Consider the following 20,445-nt stretch of genomic DNA (forward strand, 5'->3'; position numbering starts at 1 on the left):
AACATCCTGGTGGTTACCATTGACCAGAAACTGAACTGGACTAACTACATAAATACTGTGGCTACAAGAGCAGGTCAGAGGCTAGGAATCCTGTGGCACGTAACTCACCTCCTGACTCCCTAAAGTCTGTCTACAATCGACAAGGCATGTGTGTGTTGGAATACTCTCCACATGCCTGGATGAGTGCAGCTCCAACAACACAAGAAGCTCAACACCATTCAGGACAAAGCAGCCGCTTGATTGGCATCTCATCCACAAACATTCACTCCCTCCACCACTGATGCATAGTGGCAGCAGAGTGTACCATCTACAAAATGCAGGAACTCACCAAGGCTCTTTGACAGCAGCTTCCAAACCCACGACTGCCATCTAGAAGAAGTGCAGCAGACACATGAGAACACCACCACCTGAAAGCTCCCCTCCAAGTTACTCACAATCCTGACTTGGAAATATTGCTCGGTCAAAATCCTGGAAATCCCTCCCTAACAGAACTGTGGGTGTACCTACACCACAGATTGCAGCGGCTCAAGGCTGTGGCTCTCCACCACCTTCTCAAGGGCAGTTAGGGATGGACGATAAATGCTGGTCTAGCCAGCGATGCCCATATCCCATGAATGAATAAAAAGAGCAGAGTGTTGTATATCCAAGTTTGCAAAAGACAAGTTTGAAATCACATTAAGTTAGATGGGAGCAGGAAACTACAAGTGGATGGACAGTAGGTGAGTGAGCATTCCCAGATGGAGTTAAACGTGAGGAAATGAGAGGCCATGCACTTTGGCTTAGAGAAAGATAAATCAGAATATTTTCTTAATGGTGAAGGACAAGGAACTCTACAGAATCACCATAACTACTATACAGGTACAAGAAATAATCAAAGGAAGGTTAAGGGAATGCTGGTCTTTCTCTCAAGGTAGCTAGAACACAAAAAAAAGGTGAAAGCAAAACAAAAACAAAAAAAATACTCAGCAGGTCTGGCAGCATCAGTGGAGAGGAGCACAGTTAACGGTTCGAGTCCGAATGACCCTTCAACAGAACTAAGTAAAAACAGAAGAGGTGAAATATAAGCTGGTTTAAGTGGGGGTGGGACAAGATGATAAAAAACAACAGATGCTGGAAACCAAAACAAAAACAGAATTACCTGGAAAAACTCAGCAGGTCTGGCAGCATCGGTGGAGAAGAAAAAAAAGAGTTAACGTTTCGAGTCCTCATGACCATGAGGACTCGAAACGTCAACTCTTTTCTTCTCTGCCGATGCTGCCAGACCTGCTGAGTTTTTCCAGGTAATTCTGTTTTTGTTGTGGGACAAGTAGAGCTGGATAAAGGGCCAGTGATAGGTAGAGATAACCAAAAGATGTCACAGACAAAAGGACAAAGATGTGAAGGTGGTGATATCTAAGGAATGTGCTAATTAAGGGTAGAAAGCAGGACAAGGTACAGATAGCCTTTATGAAATTAGGCTTCCATTGTAGAGTTTTGTTCAGACCCTGTCTGGAGTACTGCTTCATGATTTAATAGTCCTAGCCTTGGTTATTAGCTGTCTGGTGCTGACTATCTGCAGCATTTAGATTAGTTGGCAATTGGAGTGAGATTAGGAGGAAAGAGAGCAACTGCAAGGGAGAAACATGGACAGAACAGAATGTAGAATCACAGGGAAAGTGTAACTGCAGCTGGCTAGATGCTGTTAGTCATTTACTTTTACTTTCCTGTGATTCTTTTTAGTGTCAGGTCTTGATAAAATGAGCTTGTGGGAGGAATTTGAAGTGACGTTTTCCATCCTGTGTGACATGAATGACTGAAAGTTATGATTTAATGCAATAAGTAGGGGGAATCTAGAGAGTTGAAGTCAGAACATTGCTTCTCCTGTTCAAGTGGGATCCAATTTTATATTTTAGGAGCGATTCCAATGAAATCTACTGACAGGAAGATAATACAATCAGCTTTGAGAGCAGGATAGTTGGGAGTGCACACTGGTCTTCCCTACAGTAGGAAAGCAGAGGATTGGAAATCACTGAATTTTAATGGGAAGCACGCCAAGGTGTAATTAGTAAATCAAGTGTTATCATTTTGATTCAGTTCTGGTGGCCAAGACACAGACATTTAAGTACGGTGACAGTGCAGAGAAAAACCACGAGACTAATCTGCAGTGTCAGTGATTTGGGTTGATGAAATTCCGGTTACACTTTAATCAGTGACATACAGAAAAACCCTGGAAACAATCATTTAAAGAACAATTGAATATTGCAAGGGATGGAAATATTAGGACCTCTCTGTATAGCTGAATTAATATGGGTGGAATAGCTTTCTTCATCTGCAACAGCCTTTTCATCACAAGATCACTGCATATGTTATGAACATGAGATGAGAATCTTTAAGTTAAATTTATATGTAGAAATAACGGACTTCCATTCCTGCTGTTGCTTTACTAATTATAGAAACAATAAATGGAGTCAATTTTAACATTGGTGAAACATCCATGTTACCTGTAGATTTTGTGCAATTCGTGCTGGATTGACACTCTTGGGAATGGCTACCACCCCACGCTGTACCTGCCACCTGCAAAGCAGAGATGTCTGCATGAAGTTACATGGAAATAACTGGAAAACCTAGAGTCAAAAGTTTCATTCATTAATTCCAATTCATTGACTAATGCTAACGAGCTCTCACAGGGCTGTATTATTACCCTACGGGTCACTGGATCAGAACTGAAGAGAGATTCGTTATCAGCTTGTGACCATATTCTGGGTCAGGCTGGATGTGCAGACGGGGATATCTGGGTAATGTTATGATCCCAGCTGATGTTAATACTGGAAAAGTCAGAGCCCAGAGTGAAACCTGGCTTGACAGACCCTAAGTTTTTTTTTAAAAACCATGGAGGAAAATTACTGAACAAATTGACTGGGCTCCGAAGAACTTTTAACACAAAGAATAAAATATTTATTAAACAAGAAAAATTGAACTATAATTATACCAGACAAAAAAGGTTGGAAAGATCTCAATACAAACAAGGCAGCACTTCAAATTCATACTATTCATCTTTATCCCAGCAATATCTTGAGACAGCTAAACCAGTGAAGAGTTACCACTAGCTTGACAAAGGCTTGGGACTTGCACAGTTGCAAACGGTTCTCTTCCAGTGAATTCCTGAGCACTCAATCGATACTTTTCACCCAACTCGTATCTCTCAGACACCTAAAAATCACATTCTAAATTCAGTCTTCCAGTGTATCCTTATGTTACTTGGCATATGTTCTACAATTGTGTCACCTGGGTATTTGCAGTAGATGGGGCTTTGCTTCACCACAATGGGTTGGGAGGGAGGGAGACCAGCCAGCAACATTACTAGAGTTGCCAGATAGAGAAGACACTTCCTCATTTGGGCAAGTCCCATAGGCAAAGGCCTGCATATCTACCAATTGAGTGCCCTGTCACATCCTATGGTTTCTCTAATGGCTGTCCAAAACATCTGACTGTGGGAGTCAGAGCCAGAATACATATTACAATACACTTTCCTGACTAAAGCCCCACCAAAAGTAATTTGTTTTAAACAACTGATTGTGCTGTTCATTTCTTTTGGGATTAGTCTGATTGAATTGCTTTAATCCTTATGATAGTTTATAGATTCTGCGGTGGTGATGCAGATGATTCAGGGAGAGCGCTGATGTGGTAACATGCGCTCTCCTGTTCCAGTTGCATTGATCTTGTGATGCTCTCCTTGCCCTCATGAAACTCAAACTGATTAGTTCCATGATGTTATCACTCCATCTAGTCTTCTGTCTACCTACGTTACGTTTTCCCTCTACTATACCTTTCAGCATTATATTTTCTGACACCATTGCTTCATGCCACATGCCCCAAGTATTCCTACTTCCACCTGTCCACTCTTATAAGTCTGTCGTCAACTCCCACTTGTTGTAATACCCACTCATTTGTGCATCCATCAGTCCATTTCACCCTCAGCATCCTTCAGAAACACTAAGGTTGAAAAGAATTGATCTTTTTCCTGTCAATCTTCTGCAATGGTCCAACATTCTGCACCATAAGTAGAATAGAAAACAACATGCTTTAAGCAGCTTCTTAATCATTTTCCTGATAGATTTCCCTTTCCAAATCTTAGTGCAGTCATTGCTTGTACCTGAGCATAATTTGAGCAGCTGATTTCCCATGTTTATCAGCTAGTGTTTTAATGTTTGCATCATCAAGTAACAATGGCTCATCCGGGTCTTTCCATTGCCGATCAGAGGAACCAAGAGGACTGTATGCAGTCACCACCAACCCACGCTTCTGGCAATGTGCAATCAGCTCATTCTGGGCAAGATATGGATGACATTCAACCTAAGGATATACAAGTAAATGTATTTTGAGTCATGCAAAACAATCAGGACTTGTGCCTTGTTGCTAGATCTAAAAGACAGTTTGGATTAAGAGTAACTTGTAGGGAGACTTTAGCACCAGAAACAATTTTCAGGGAAATGTTATTCCCGTCACCAACCCAGATGAGTTAGTTTATATGGTAATTACACAAGCCTTAGAAGAGAAAAAAAAGGTTATATGTGCAAATACAGATAATCAATAAATCATGGTTTGCATTTAGTCCCAGTTACTGCACTTAAGTAATTCATTGTGAATGCTGAGAAATATCAATGCTATACAGCACTACAAATTATATAGTCATATGTTTTTCAGGATGTGGTTTTTAGAATCCACAAAACACTCCAGAAAGTCTAGAAGACAGCTCAAGATATCTAGTTTTTGAAAAACAAACAGATTATATACAAAAAGCAACACACTATGGATGCTGAAAACAGGAAATAAAAACAAAAAGTCATCGACCTGAGACACTTCCTACAGATGTTGAATAACATGCTGAGTTATTTACAGCATTGTGTTTATTATGTTCACTTGATAGGATTACAATAATATCCCAAAAATGTTCTTACCTGCAACACTGCAGGTTTGATAGTAGCTATGGAAAGTATATCATCTATCTGTCGACTGTTGAAATTTGAGAGTCCAATGGCTTTCACCAAGCCCTTTTTCACTAGCTCCTCCATAGCTTTCCAAGTTTCCTTATAATCGGTATAAGCATATCGTATTGTGCCATCAGGATTCTTTGGAAAAGGGTCATCACCTCGTCTGTAAACAGCAAAAAATTCAAAACTGAATCACAACACAAATGCTGTAGAACATGCAAGATACACAAACTACTGCTGAGAAATGTTGAGTCTTATTGATAATTATGGTTTCTATGTGACCTGATCACAAACCCTCATTTACATGGATACAGTAATGCAAAACCAATTTTGTAATTAGCATTCTATGCAAGACAATGGCCTAGGTTTTCAACAGGCCACTAAGCACACAATAATTAATCAAAGGAAAGCGTCATCAATCTAACAAAAACAGAAATACCTGGAAAAACTCAGCAGGTCTGGCAGCGTCAGTGGAGAAGAGCGCAGTTGATGTTTCGAGTCCTCATGACCCTTCAACAGAACTAAGTAAAAATAGGAAATTCCTATTTTTACTTAGTTCTGTTGAAAGGTCATGAGGACTCAAAACGTTAACTGTGCTCTTCTCCACTGATGCTGCCAGACCTGCTGAGTTTTTCCAGGTATTTCTGTTTTTGTTTTGGATTTCCAGCATCCGCAGTTCTTTGCTTTCATCAATCTATATTTTATTTCCAGAACTAAAATTGCTATAAATCAACTCTCAAATAAATATCTACTCCGCCAACAAGCCTAAAAAGAACAGAAAATGCTGCAAGTGTTCATGACTGGCAGCAGTGGAGAGTGTGTTAACATTTCAGGTTGATGACCTATCAGAATTGGAAAAAGTTTCATTTAAAACAGGTTTTTGCAAGTACCGAGTCAGGGAAAAGGAGGAGGGGAGGAAAGAACAAAAAAGAAAGTTGGTGACAGGGTGAAAGGCAAAAGAAATTAAACGACAAATGTTATGGCACAGCCGATTAGGATTTGAGCACCTCAGCATTTACAAAGGGAAACCTGAAACAACTGCGACAACTGTTTTGCAATTTGTATATATTTTGAGACACATGCTTTGAATTCCATAGTAATGACCATTGAGTCTTATAGGTTTCTTATAAAACTGAATTAAACCTTCATTAAAAATTGAAAAAAAAAGATTTTAAGCACATATGGGTTTACAAATTATGATAACTCCAAGATCCCCTAACTCCCAGTTACACCTCCATTAAGGCAACAGCAAAACACAATTTAAAAGACCAGGCAAAGTAACACGATACTCTGAACAGTCAAATTCAAAGTGAGTTTTCTTAACTTCATTTCTTGCAGACAGCAGTTTGAGACTTAGAGGCTTTTCACACTTGTTAGATCTTAGAATGCCTTCCCTTGCACACAGTCTTCTCTCCTTTATGCATATTTTCCCCATTGAATGCAAATTCCCATTGTTTCACAATATCTTTGGACTTTACCTCTCTAATAATAAAAATCTATCATAGTACTAATTTTACCAGTGATCATTGGGAAAAAATAAACACACTGTTTAACTTCTGGCAAAGTGAAACATTTCACACCCTCTTGAATTCAAACTCGTCTGGTTTATTTAAAAATGCAAATATTCCCTTTACATCTCACATTCTAAAACTACCCCCATGTTTACCTATTTAACATTTCAAACCTAGCTTACCTTCTGATACATCAAAGCCTTCAGACCAGCTGCCTTTAATTCAATTAAGTCCCACACGCACAGACCCCAATATTACTCTACTTTACAAATAAATTCCAATAACATTATGAAAATTATATCTTCCTGACACAAAAGAGATGATTGTGCAGGAATAAAGGAGATATTAAAGGCTCAAGTAAAGAAACAAAGATATGTCTAGAGGAGACGCAAATGGCAACAGCAGAATTATCAACAACTGCTGTGCAAAAATTACGTGAGCAGTGGTATAAAAAAATACTGGAATCAGCAGGTCTGGTAGTGTCTGTGGCGAGAGAAACGGAGTTAACATTGAGTTCGTATGACTCTTCAGGGCATCCAAAGTGTTATACTTTTATTTTATGTAACCAGCGTTTATCTGAAACTGTCAAACTCATTGTTGAGTCCAGAATTCTGTGATCTGCCTTACTGAAATATGACGTTTTGTTCCTCAAACTTCCACTGAGCTTCATTAAAACAGTGTAGGAGGTAAAGGACAGAGAGATCAGAGTGGAATGGAGTGTTAAAATGAAAAGTGACTGGAAGCTCTGTCATGTTTGCAGACTAAGTGGAGGTGGTCCACAAGATAACCACCAAACTTGAACTTGGTCTCCCCAATGTAGTGGAGACCACATTGTGCACAGTGAATACAGTATGTTAAACTTAAAGTAAAAGTAAATTGCTGTTTCATTGGGAAGGAGTGTTTGGGGCCCTGGACAGTGGGAAGGGAGGAGGTAAAAGGGCAGATGTTGTATCTCCGGCACTTGCACTTGAAGGCGCAATGGGAAGGACAGGGGTTGTTGGAGGTGAATGTAGCATGGACCAGGGTGTCACAGAGGGAACAGTTCTTTTGGATTGCTGAAAGGGGAGGGGAAAGGAAAGTTTGGCAGTGTCGTCATTCAGTAGGTAGAAGAAATGGCAGAGGATGGTCTTTTGCTGTGGAGGCTGGTTGGATGGAAGGCAAGGACAAAGGGAGCCCTATAGTGGTACTGGGAGAGTTGGGGATGGGTGGTAGAAAGAGGCCAGGACAGAAGTGCAGGAAATGAGACAGAAATAATTGAGGCCCCTAGTAACCACAGCGGAGGGGAACTTTCAGTTGAAGAAAAACATATCAGAAGGGTCATCAAACTGAAACGTTAACTCCATTTCTCTCGATAAATGCTGCCCGACTTGCTGAGTATTTCCAGCATTTTCTGTCTTTATTGCATATTGGAAGCACTGGGTTGGAAGATAACATTGTCAGAACAGATCCGACAGGGAAGAAAAAAAACTGGAGAATGGAAACGTGTCATTGGAAGCAAGGTGAGAGCAAGTATGATTGTGGGAGTCTGTAGGCTTATAGTAGATATTAACTATGATTTACTCAAAAGCATGAGGCCAGTGAATCAGGTACAAATCCAGGTAAGTGAGCTTCAGGTCTTGCAGTGATTTGCAACAGGAAGTTTCCACATCTTCAGGATGATGCTTAGTGTTCCACAATTTGGAGGTCACAAAAAGTTCTTCACGCTTTACCATCTACGAAATAAAATGTATATATAAAAATTAAATTCTTCTGTACACTTGGATGTTTTGTTAACTTTACATATATAGCTAAATACAATATGCTTATATGGATCAAAAAGGCTAGTTGTTTGATTTTCTAAAATCTAAAAAACATTCAAAACACATTTTGTTTTTTGATTCATCAGCACAGTATCATTGTGACAATATGAATGCTTGTCAATTTATTGTATAATGAGATTGTCATTCCCTCAAAACAGTCCTCACCAATTTACTTATATGATGTTTAAGAGTATCCAGATTGGGTTGCCAGTCATTATTTGTTGCTCCAGTGTAAAAACAAAATTGAACCATCACAAGTTGGCCTGTAGGAGCCAACTGAAATTTTAAAGGCCCAAGCTGAAGTGAACTTAAATTTCTAACCTTGCTATGTTCAAACTTACAAAAATGCAAGCATGTAATGAATATTTTTGTATGGTTTAGTTTTTGTCACAAAGAAATTTATCTATACCAGTCAGGCATAATACAAAAAAAGTCCTTAAATTATAGAAAGCATCTGGGCACAGGCTGATTAAAAATGGCTGCCAAATAACTTCAGGGAAACTGTAGCTCTATAGGGACAACATAGTTGAAACATACAGGCAAAAAAAACTGCTGCGTATCAGTCAGGTGCCAGTTTTTGTTAAGTGTTTGACAGTGTACTACTTTTCAGTTGAAAAAAATTAATGCACCTTGCAAGGAAGTCTGAAGATATATGAAATCATAAATTTGTAGACTGATTGTTTAGATCATTGTGGATCTGCAGTTCACAGTATAAATACAGTACCATAAATGACTATAATGTCAAACAGCATAACCCAACTGTTTCAGTAACGTACTGTAAGCTTCTAACTTATAACATTAGTATTCTCCAGAAGGTGGCTGAGAAACCAGGACTAATGATAATTTGAAGGCATTCCCCAAAAGTTGGAACCAGCACACCTGAGAGATACTAGGCAAGTGTTTTGATGCAACAGTTAAACTCAGACTTGATCAAAAATGTTACAGTTTTTAATACTAACTTTTTCAAGGTGGTGGAGAACGACTAGTTAATTGTTACTTTATTATATAACCTGAATAAGCCCTGGTCAGTTCACGGTAACTCTTGGCTCACCCCCAAAAGAAAATAGTATTATGGCAAATGTATTTGATTCCTGACGGTAGTTTAATGGGGTGGAGGCCCGGAGCAGCGAGAGCAGGAGGGGTGGAGATCTTTCAGTGATTTTTCTTTTCAGCTATTGTTCTGCTGGCTCTGTTGGAGACAGTGGTCAGCCCTTAGCGCTGATTTCATTAGGTCACACCACTGGACCAAGGCAAGGAAAAAAATTGTGCACGCGCACGTCAAAAGGCCTTTGAACCGATCGCAGGACTAGCCCATCTGAGTTTCCGTTCCACAGTCACTGATGAGAGGGAGTTCAAACCCCAACTGTTCGTGCCAGCACCCTGGGGGGAGTCATGACCCACAGTTTGGGAACCCTTGCCAAAAACAAACCCAAGCTCATTAACCCTATAGCATGGATCTCATCAATGGGTTACTTAAATTCTTACATCATACCTTATCAGCACCAACATGCTCCTTAAAGGCCTCTCCAATGTTAACTTCATTGTTGTATACTGCAGCACAGTCTATGTGATGGTAACCTATCTTCAAAGCATTCCAGACAGCTTCTTTTACCTGAACAAAAAGAGCAAACATGATCATACATTGTCCAAAAGAGCAATTCCAAGGCCCCTGGCAGCATGAATAAAATTCTATTGGGGAAAAGTTGCTATTTGAAAAATGTGTTAATCTCAACTCTGCCACAACGAAGAAGCAAGGCACTTTTTGGGAGGGAGATTGGTGTGCAGTGGGTAAAAGAGGGGATGTAGCTAAGTTTGCTGATGCTACAATGCTAGGTTAGAATGCAAGCTGTGAGGACACAGAAACAGCAAAGAGGTAGACAGGTTAAGCAAGTGGACAACAAGGTGTCATCAGATGAAGAATAACGTGGGGAACTGAAGTTATTCACTTTGGTCATAAGAATTGAAAAGCAGTTTTTTAAAAAAATACATGAAAATTCTAAATATTGATGTTCGGAGGAACACAGTTACATGCAAGTACAGCAAGGCAAATGGCATGTTGACTATTGCAAGGTGATTGGAGTACAAGAATAAAGTCTTGCAATAATTGTACGGGGCTTCGATGAGACCACGCCTGGAGTAGTGTGCACAATTTTGGTCTCCATATTTGAGGAAGCGTGCTTGCATTGGAGGCAATATAGCGAAGGTTCACCAGATTGGTTGCTGGGATGAAAGGCTGAGTAAATTGGGTTCTATATTCTCTGGGATTTAGAAGAATGAGGGGTGATCTCATTGAGACATTCTAGATGAAGGGGTTGATGGAGTAGATACTGAGTTGTTGTTTCCTCTGGTTGTGGAATCTAAAACACAGGGGCACAGGCTCAGGATAAGGGGTCAGTCATTTTGGACTGAGACGAGGAGAAATTTCTTCAAAGGGTTGTGAATCTTTGGAATTCTCTACCCCGGAGGATTGTAGATGTTCCATCATGGAATATATTTACGGCCGAGATAGAAAGATTTTTGGTGCCTCAGGGAATTGAGGGTTATGGGGAGTAAGCAGGAACGTGGAGCTGAAGACCTAAATCAGCCAAGATGTACTGAATGGCAGAACAGGCTCAATGGGCCATATGGTCTTCTCATCTCATCCCAAGGCACATTCACACACACCTGTATAGGTAACAGTACCCTGGTAGTTTTGCAGTCTATTATTCTAGGTTTTTATGGCCAGAAGGGGTAAACAAGAGCTTATTTGCTTGAACTGTAATCAATGACAGATAAACAGGACTTCACTTATTGACGGTTAACATATAAAAAGGTTTGCACTGATATACTCTGTGCAACACATCTACAGTTCTAGCAAAATATGTACAGGTAAGTAACTAATTAGTTAAAGTTCCAGGAAACTTTGATGAGTAGCTGTTGACTTTTGTGATGTGTATACATTCTGAAGAGAGATAATCTATAAATAGATTTATGGAAAACACTGATGTCATGCACATGCACACAAACATTGTTGGTGGCCCTTATGGGTTCTCCACATCCCTTCCCCTACACACATTTTTCCAGCCAAGAGTCCGGCTGACTGATGTTTCCAAAAGTGTACTACTGCTGTTCTTGGACGATCTGCCAGGCATTGATAGGCTATCCTAGAGGACTATTTCTTCTGTGATAGTACTGAAGAATTAGTCAGCCACTTTTCTCTATTGATGGACATTCAACTTCCTCAGAAATGACACACACCTGGTTAGCACACCATCTTTTCATCTCTTCACAACCAGGGTTCAATAATAACTCAGGCTGATAACGTCAAGTGTATCCTTTCTTGTTCCCTCTGTACAAGTCAGTGAAATACATTTTGGGAGTCTTGATATTTTTGTACGAATAAGAAATCTCATAGGGATATCATAGGAATAGTTAGAGTGAGAAATGATTAGGGATTCGAGTCAACTGTGCAGGCACCAGGTCTGTGGTGATTAGTAAGTTTGCTGATGACTCAAAGATTGGCCGGGTGGTTAACAGTGAGGTTGAGTGTCTTCGGCTACAGGAAGATATAGACGGGATGGTCAAATGGGCAGATAAGTGGCAGATAGAATTTAACCCTGAAAAGTGTGAGGTGATCACTTTGGAAGGAATAATTTGACAAGGCACTAGGAAGTTCTGAGGAACAAAGGGACCTTGCCCTGTGTGTCCATAGATCTCTGAAGGCAGAGGGGCATGTAAGTGGGGTAGTGAAAAGGGCACATGGGACACTTGACTTTATCAATCGAAGCATAGATTACAAAAGCAGGGAGGTCATGTTGAAGTTGTATAGAACCTTGGTGTGGCCACAGCTGGAGTAGTGTGTGCTGTTCTGGCTGTCACATTATAGGAAGGATGTGATTGCACTGGAGGGGGTGCAGAGGACATTCACCAGGATGTTGCCTGGGATGAAACATTTAAATTATGAAGAGAGGTTGGATAGACTTGGGTTGTTGGAGCAGAGAAGACTGAGGGGTGACCTGATCGAGGTGTATAAGATTATGAGGGGCATGGACAGGGAGCAGCTGTTCCCCTTAGTTGAAGGATCAGTCACAAGGGGGCATAAGTTCAAAGTGAGGGGCAGGAGGTTTTGGCAGGGGGGTGGGGGGGGGGAGTTGGATGAGGGGGAGAACTTTTTTACCCAGAGGGTAGTGACGGTCAGGAATGCACTGCCTGGGAGGGTGGTGGAGGCGGGTTGCCTCACATCTTTAAAAAGTATCTGGATGAGCACTTGGCACATCAAAACATTCAAGGCTATGGGCCAAGTGCTGGCAAGTGGGATTAGGTAGGTAGGTCAGGTGTTTCTCACGTGTCAGTGCAGACTGGATGGGCTGAAGGGCCTCTTCTGCACTGTGATTCTGATTATTCCTGCAGTGGAAATATTGGCCTGAAATTTAGTATAAAAGACATGTTGCTCAGCAGAGCAGATGGAGCCTTAATCTGCATCTAGCTGTGCTATAGCATCAAACAGTCCCAGGTTAGTATCCAAAGTGGAAAAATATACTGCTCCCAAGGGTAAGCACCCCTTATAACAATGCACATAATGTACTAAAATTGGGAGGCCAAACATACACCAATGCTCACACAGATTTGCTTCAGTTTCAACTATACTCCCTCACCATTAAATGATTTGTTAACTTTTCACTAACATACCCAAGACAGCTATGTCAATAGCCAGTGTTAATTAAAATAATTTAGTTATGTTTGATGCCTCTTTTTAAGTTAACATTTTTAAATTAAGGGTACCAATAGAATCTATACTCTTCGCATTCCAAATAAAAACACATTACTACAATGCCATCTAATTATAAGCTTTCAGAAAAGAGCACCTAGTCGCAAGGGTCTACAAGATCATAGCTGTGTCTATTGTATACTGGGCATCAAAGGGCCAGTGCCTTGCAAATTCTCTTCCCTTTCCCTGTATTTGTTGAATTTACCAGCATATCATCTCTGTTGCTGTGTAATGAGAAAGGCTGCGTCGTCTATTGATGCTGCAACACTAGGGGGAGCACTTCTCGCACATGCAGAATCAGGTCAGTGACATAGTCAGCAACATCCTGCCTGGCTGGATTAGGGAATTGGTTCTTTGGAACACAAAACCTGGGATTGAGAGTCTCATCATCTACCAACTGAGCCAGGTAGACGGTAGGGAAATTTCCTGCATGTCGCCATTAGCCTTCTTGAGTTGTGCTATGCTCATGTTCAGCAGCAGGCAAAGTGTTGCTATCATGGGACCAGGATTACTGAGCAGCCCTGGGATTCGAGTCAACTGTGCGGGCACCATGCCTGTGGTGCTGACTAAGTGGACATGTACGACTGTTCCTGGTACCTGGCCAATTGGCATCAGGAGTTAAGTGTTTCAATCTAGACTAAACAATGACTTGGGTAGGAAATGGAAAATTGCCATAATAATGAAGAGAGTGCTTTGCTAAGGCCAGAGCTGAAGGATGTCGTTGAGGCACTGTGCACAAACATTTACTCTGCATTACTGACCCAGGAGTGCTCCTGAAGAGAGGGTAAAAGAGATAGTGGGAAAATTATTTGTTCAGCTTTCCTGTATCATCTGAAAGAAGGTGCAAGATCACTGGTACATCTGAAAATTGAAAACATCTTTTGCGGGGGGTGGGGGGGGTGGGGAGAAAATCAATGAACACAAGCTAGTCCTGTTTACTGTACTCGTCAGCCATTTTGTGGTGATCAGACTCCAAAAATCACTAGGAGTTTAAGTTCATTTTTTCCGTTCACTGTTCACCTCTTTACTCTCCTTCGAGAAAAGAATATCCTTGGCTGTGTTCCAAAGTATACATCATTAAATTTTCCTGAAGCTTTGCTAGAAAGATGATACTCCAAGCTCCCATTGTTTTTTTTGGGGAGATATGGGCAAGGAAGAAAGCGTGTTCTTAACTACCATTCACCATGATTTCTACTAAATTTAGGAGAATGAGGAAGGGCAAAGATTAAAAGCAATCTGTTTTTACACAATCAGCTTGTGAAAACACAATAGATCACACAGTGGGAAAATATATTAAACCAGACATTACCGAGATTTACTTCAGCTTCAATCTTCTCAGCAGCATATCACTTGCCAAATATAGGCAAACAAAAGTCTTAGCTTGATATATCAGATAAAGGTTATTTGTTAGAAGATTGATAGCTTAAATAGTGAATATGCATTTGAATGCATTAAAACCTGCTTTACTGTGAAATGAATGTTTGTCACAGAAGAATTAGCTGATAATCAGATTATGTCTCAGAAAAAGAATCAATAACAGTGCCTTTTCAACCAAAACAAACAGTCATTGATTTTTTTTTGTCGTCAACTCTATTCCTCAGCTAAGCAGAATGAAGAGTTATAGGCCTAAAAGTTAAACTTATCCCATTGATAGCATATGTTGAAAAAGGAGATGAGTTGTTTGATGCATTTTTCTGTTTCAGCTTCTGAAAACAGACTGGCGAACTAAACTGAGACACATTTTCATCATTTAAAATGCTAGATGTGGCACCCAGGATGGTGTATGGCTTGGAGGGGAGCTTGCATGTAGTGGTGTTCCCATGCATCTGCTATCCATGTCCTTCTCAAATGGTAAAGGTCACAGGCGTGGAAAGTTCCATTGAAGGAGGTTTGGCAAGTTGCTGCAGCGCATCTTGTAGATGTTACATACTGCTGCCATAGTGCACTGGTGATGGAGGCAAGAGGATGTTTAAGGTGTTGGATGGGGTACTGATCAAACAGGCTGATTTGTCCTGGAAGTTGTCAAGCTTCTTTTTGGAGCCGCACCCACACAGGCAAGTGGCGAGTATTTCATCACATTACTGACTTCTGCCTTGTAGATGGTAGACAGGCTTTGGGGAGTCAGGTGGTGAGTTAATCACTGCAGGATCCCTAACCTCTGACCTGCTCTTGTAGCCACACTATTTATATGGCTAGTCCAGTTTAGGTCAACGGTAGCCCCTCTAAGATGTTGATAGATTCAGTGATAGCAATGCTGTTGAATATTAGGGACAGATGGTTAGATTCTGTGTCAGAGATAGGTATTGCCTTGCCCTTGTATGTGACCGTTAGCTTCCACTTAGCAGCACAAGCCTAAATGCTGCCCAGGTTTTGCTGCCTATGGACACTGACTGCTTCAGCGTCGGAGTTGTCGTGAATGGTACTGAACACTGTGGAATCATAGCGTGTAATCATCAGTGAACATTCCCAATTCCAACCTTATGATGAAGAGAAGATAATTGATGAAGATGGTTGGGCATAGGACACTACCCCAAGGAACTCGTGAAGTGATGTCCTGGGGCTGAGATAGTTGGTTACCAACAACTGCAGCCATTTTCCTTTGTGCTCGATATGAGAGAACTTTTCCCAATTCCCATAGACTTCAATTTTTCTGGGGCACCTTGATGCCACACTCCGTAAAATGCTGCCTTAATGTCAAGGGCAGTCACTCTCACCGAGAGTTCAGCTCTTTTGTCCTTGTTTGGACCAAGGCTGTAATGTGATCAGGAACTGAGGGGGATCCTGGCAGAACCCAAATTAAGTGTCAGTGAGCAGGGAAGTGAGCATTCCTAACTCAGCCAGCATTTATATTAACCATCCCCAATCGCCCTCTAAATGGCGGTGGTGATGAGCTACCTTCTTGAGGTGTAGATACACCTAGAGTGCTGCACTCTCTTACAAGGCATTTTGAAATAAATGCATAAGCTGTCCATACATCTGGTGTAGAAACACCTAGAATGCTGTTAGGGAGGAGTTCCAGGATTTTGACCCAGTGAAGTGAAGCAATAGCTAAAAATAACTTATCTTTTTATTTTCTGTTGGACTGTGGGTTAAGATTACAACGGCTGCAGTTTGAAAGACATGTCTATTGGAACAGAATGAGATACATATACAATGTTGCAGTCCTAGAACAAAGTGCCATGAAATACAGGATGGTGCTAGAAAGGAGTCCTGGACCAAGGGAGCTGCCTGGCAACAACGTTTTAATTGGCTCCTGACCAGGTGAACAGATTTTGTGTGAGGGCAATGCAGCAGAATAGCTCCTAGCCTGAAAGGAACAAGACCAAAAACCTCTTTCTCTTGTGTGTGGAAGATTCCAATAATTCCACAATAATAACTAGCTGGCTTTTTCTCCTCATCTCTATACCTTGCGCTCTCTCTGAAAACCCTGTTAAGAGTCAAAGGGGAAAATCACTGTTAAGAGACATTGAAAGGCAAGTGCTCAACCAGTGAACTAAATACTGAAAGTGCTGGGAGACCACCTCGTGTCACAAAAACTGAAATGAATTTGGGATATCGATCAAAATCAACCCATTGAATCCTGTACTCTGGAATTGGTGCTATTGAACTGTTTTATCCCACCCTTAAAATCCATGTTGTGAGTCTTATGTATTTTGTATGTGTGTGTATATATAGGGATTTAAGAAGGGGTAGAGTTTAGATTATAGAGTTAGAAAATAGCAGTTCATATTGTTTTTGCCACTGGTTAACAACAGTTTGATCAGTGAACAGTTAAGTTTACAAGCCTGGTGCTCAACTTCTGTTAACCTAAATTAAACAGAAGGAAAAAAAAAAAAAAATCGAACCTGGATGGCATCACACTATTGCGCTGCATTTTGGTACTTGATTAAAGAGAATCACTCTCTTACAAGGCATTTTGAAATGTATGCATAAGTTGTCCTGACAGCTGAGCAAATTTATTGAGAGAGTAGGCGAGCTATAGTCTACAGTTTAGGAAGGTTCCATATTCTGATACCCAGTACTGATCTCAGCCATTGGCCATTAGGGGCTCGACAATGTGCTTTTTCTAACTAGGAAGTTGTTTTGTTCGTGGCATTTTAAGTGATTTGATATGCTAGTAGGAGCCCAGGTCATTCGAAAATGTGCCATTCTGAGCCGCAATTACATTTGTAACAGAGAATGCCATGTAGCAATTAACTAGTACAAGACCTGAACTTTCTGGCTGCATTAAATTCAGAAAATGACAAAATGACATTTAAAAAAGTTTGCGTTGGGAACTGTGGGAGAAGAGAGAATGCGAGATGAAGGAACTGTATTGAAAATGTACACTGGAGACATTCAACATTCAATACACAGTATAGCTTGGAATGGCCAGCAGTTTAGAGCAGCCATTGTGCAAGTCTATGTTGTTCTGTATGTGATTTACTTGTTAAAGATTGTGATAAATACAATTAGTAAATCAACTTTGAGCTTAAAAACAACTCGAGGGTGGTAACGATATTTCTATCAAAATACTAGTGTGGAGTCAAGCAGTATAGAGGGCACTGATCATCTATGATTGCTGAAAATCTGCAAGGTACAAGATCTCTGTAGGACAAAAATCAACAAGTTGACAGTTCTTAGTCATCAGGAACATGATGCTTGTTTATGGGGCGTGGAACAAGACCGAAGTAAGAGCGAACAAGATAGAAGAGTGAGTATGTCATTAAAATACCCTAAACGTGAGGCAAAGGTTAAAAAAAGTGTCCACTCACTATAAAATTAGATTTTGGAAATGTGCTTGTGTGGATCACAAATGAATGTAGAATCAGTCTTAGCTTTTACACACACTAATTCATGAGCTTGCTCACTATCATGAGAATGCTCACTATCAACTTGATTCAATGAGTGGATGCCCCTTGTCCCAGCAAAGAATCAATACCATTAGGAGAGAAGGAAGTTGGGGAAGAAAGTACAAGTATGATGCCAGGATGGGACAACAACATAGCCATACAAATCAAAGCAATCAATTTATTAGAAAAATAAAAACTGATACTGCTCAAAAGAAAGTCAATTAAATTTTGTCCATGCAAACATGATCATGTTACCTCGCCAGGCGGATTCTTCCATGTTCCCAACCCAATGAGGGGCATCTTCTGGCCAGTATGGAGCACAACATAATCAGGAGTGGCCATTCTAACCTAAAGGAACAAAAACATTTCTAAATGCTCCAAGGCATGAATACATGAAGACCGTTCAAATCTTTGAACTTTCTAATTCAAGGTTCCTACTCTTTTTTTGACTATCACAGGGAACCAACTTCCTTGGCAGATAGATAAACTAAGTGACTCAACAAGTCAAGTTGGGGGTATGCGTGCACTTGGGAGTGGGGTGGGGTTGGGAGGCCTTCTTCCAACCAACTCCCACAACAAAACACTTTTCTCTCCACCCCACCATTGGCAGTGGGGATATTCGGGAAAACATGGTCCATTTTCTGCATCTTTGGAGCCTCCTCTCAACAAAATCAAACATAGACAATGAAATTCATTACATCTCCAATGTGCCAATTGAACCTTCAGCTGACAGGAGTGTATTTGAGGACCAGGATCTCAAACTCAAGGCTAAGGTCATGGTTTACTGGACAGTAGTGATGCCCATGCTTCTATATGCTTTGTAGAGATTTGGAAGACCTACAGCAGGAACCTCAAAGCACTGGAGTACAACTAGCAGTACCTTTAGCAGATCCTCCAAATCCAGTGGCAAAAAAGATGGTCCAGCAGCAGCACCCTCTCCCAAGCTAACTTTCCCAGCATCAAGGCACCAATCATTCAAAATCAACTCTGCTTGGCGGGACACAATTTGTATGGCTGACACCAGATTCCCAAAGAAACGGCTCTACTCTGAACTTGGCTGCAGCAGGAGACACCCAGGAGGACACTGGAAACACTTTAGGAATTTCCTCAAAGCATCCCCGAAGAGGTCAAATGTACCTACTGACTCATGGGGGACCCTGGCCTTGTGAACGACGAAAATGGGGAAGGCTCTTTCGAGAGACCTCATTGAAATTGTGCAGAGGCGAAGTTGAGGCATTGGAGGGAGTGCACAAACCTCCAAACAACTCATCTACCCAATCCTTCAAGCATCATCTGTCCCACATGTGGCAAAGTCTGCAGATCATGCATTGGATTTAACAGTCATCTCAGAATCCATCAAACCGGAGTGACAGCAAGTCATCCTTGATCCTGAAAGGCTGCCTAAGGTGGAGTGAAAAACCACCCAAGTTCCCACAGGATGCTATGCATCAAACCTTGTTGGAAAGGACATGCATAGATAAGATTAAACTTGATCAAGATGTTCTCTATGGTTGAATAGTGCACCGAGAATTGCCAGGAAAGGTGCTAGTGTCTGTGGAATGGTATTCCATCTGGTTCTTTCAGGAGGAAATAAAGTTAGAACTTTTCTTTAATAGTATGGGGGTGGGGTGGGAAAAAGAAGAAAGTAGAATTAAATGTGCAGGAAACTGAGTAAAAGAGCTGAAAAGGAAATAGGGAACATTTATTAGTCTATGCCACTCTCAAGTCATTTCCAAGTGATGGATAGGGTCTTGGCCACAAAATGGCTTCAAAGTTTTCACAAGTGTGCAGAATACCAAAATTAAAAGGAAACGCTCATTTCTACTTCTCATTACCTTTATAAACACTGCAGCTTGTGAGCTGTTGTCTGCACTGTGTTTTTGAAACAGTACCTAATTGAAAAAAACCCCAAAACCTTCAGTTTTCTGGGAAGGGGTGTGGTGTAAACCTACATTTCTGGCTGTGACAGACTTTTGGGAAATCAGCTTGTGACCTTAGGTTGCTAGGGAAATGGTAGCTGAATAGGGGGTTAAAAAACAGCACTCTTAGAAATTAGATTTTGGCAGGAGGTGATCAGAACAGAACATGAGGCTGATTCTGGGAAAGATTGGACCTGTACAAGCAGGATGGGTTGCACCCAGAACTGGGATCAATATCCCTGCAGGGGTATTTGCTAGTAATGTGGGGGAGGGTTTAAACTAGAGTGGCAGGGGATGGGAACCTGAGCAGGGAGACACAAGAGAGGAAAACAAAGATAGGAATGAAAGGCAGAAAAGTAGAAAGAAGTGAAAGCAGAGGAAACAAAGGCTAGCAACAAATAAGGCCATAGTACAAAAAGCAGAAGTGCGAGAATGTTAAAAAGACAAGTCTAAAGGCACTGTATCTGAATACATGGAGCATTCTCAATAAGGTAAATGAATTAACAGCACAAATAGATGTAAACAGGTATGATATGATTGCAATTACAGAGACATGGCTGCAGGATGACCAAAGCTGGGAATTGAATATCCAAGGGTACTCGATATTTAGGAAGGGCAGGCAAAAATGAAAAGAAGGTGGGGTGGTATTGTTAGTTAAGGATGAAAT

At 40.9% G+C, this 20,445-nt stretch overlaps 1 protein-coding gene across 2 annotated transcripts in view; it reads right to left on the reverse strand.

Annotated features, from left to right (window-relative positions):
- The window catches only part of akr1a1b (aldo-keto reductase family 1, member A1b (aldehyde reductase)), a 30,944-nt gene that overhangs the window by 6,048 nt on the left and 4,451 nt on the right, over positions 1-20,445 (reverse strand). For both annotated transcript variants that reach the window (XM_041208450.1, XM_041208451.1), the window contains 6 exons: positions 18,115-18,207; positions 9,773-9,892; positions 8,042-8,193; positions 4,938-5,133; positions 4,133-4,332; positions 2,481-2,553 (listed from right to left, as the gene is read on the reverse strand). In XM_041208450.1, the coding sequence (XP_041064384.1) occupies positions 2,481-2,553; positions 4,133-4,332; positions 4,938-5,133; positions 8,042-8,193; positions 9,773-9,892; positions 18,115-18,207 (834 nt within the window). The remainder of the gene's footprint in view (positions 1-2,480; positions 2,554-4,132; positions 4,333-4,937; positions 5,134-8,041; positions 8,194-9,772; positions 9,893-18,114; positions 18,208-20,445) is intronic.

Source organism: Carcharodon carcharias, chromosome 16 (assembly GCF_017639515.1).
Source record: "Carcharodon carcharias isolate sCarCar2 chromosome 16, sCarCar2.pri, whole genome shotgun sequence".
Classification (NCBI taxonomy): Eukaryota; Metazoa; Chordata; class Chondrichthyes; order Lamniformes; family Lamnidae; genus Carcharodon; species Carcharodon carcharias.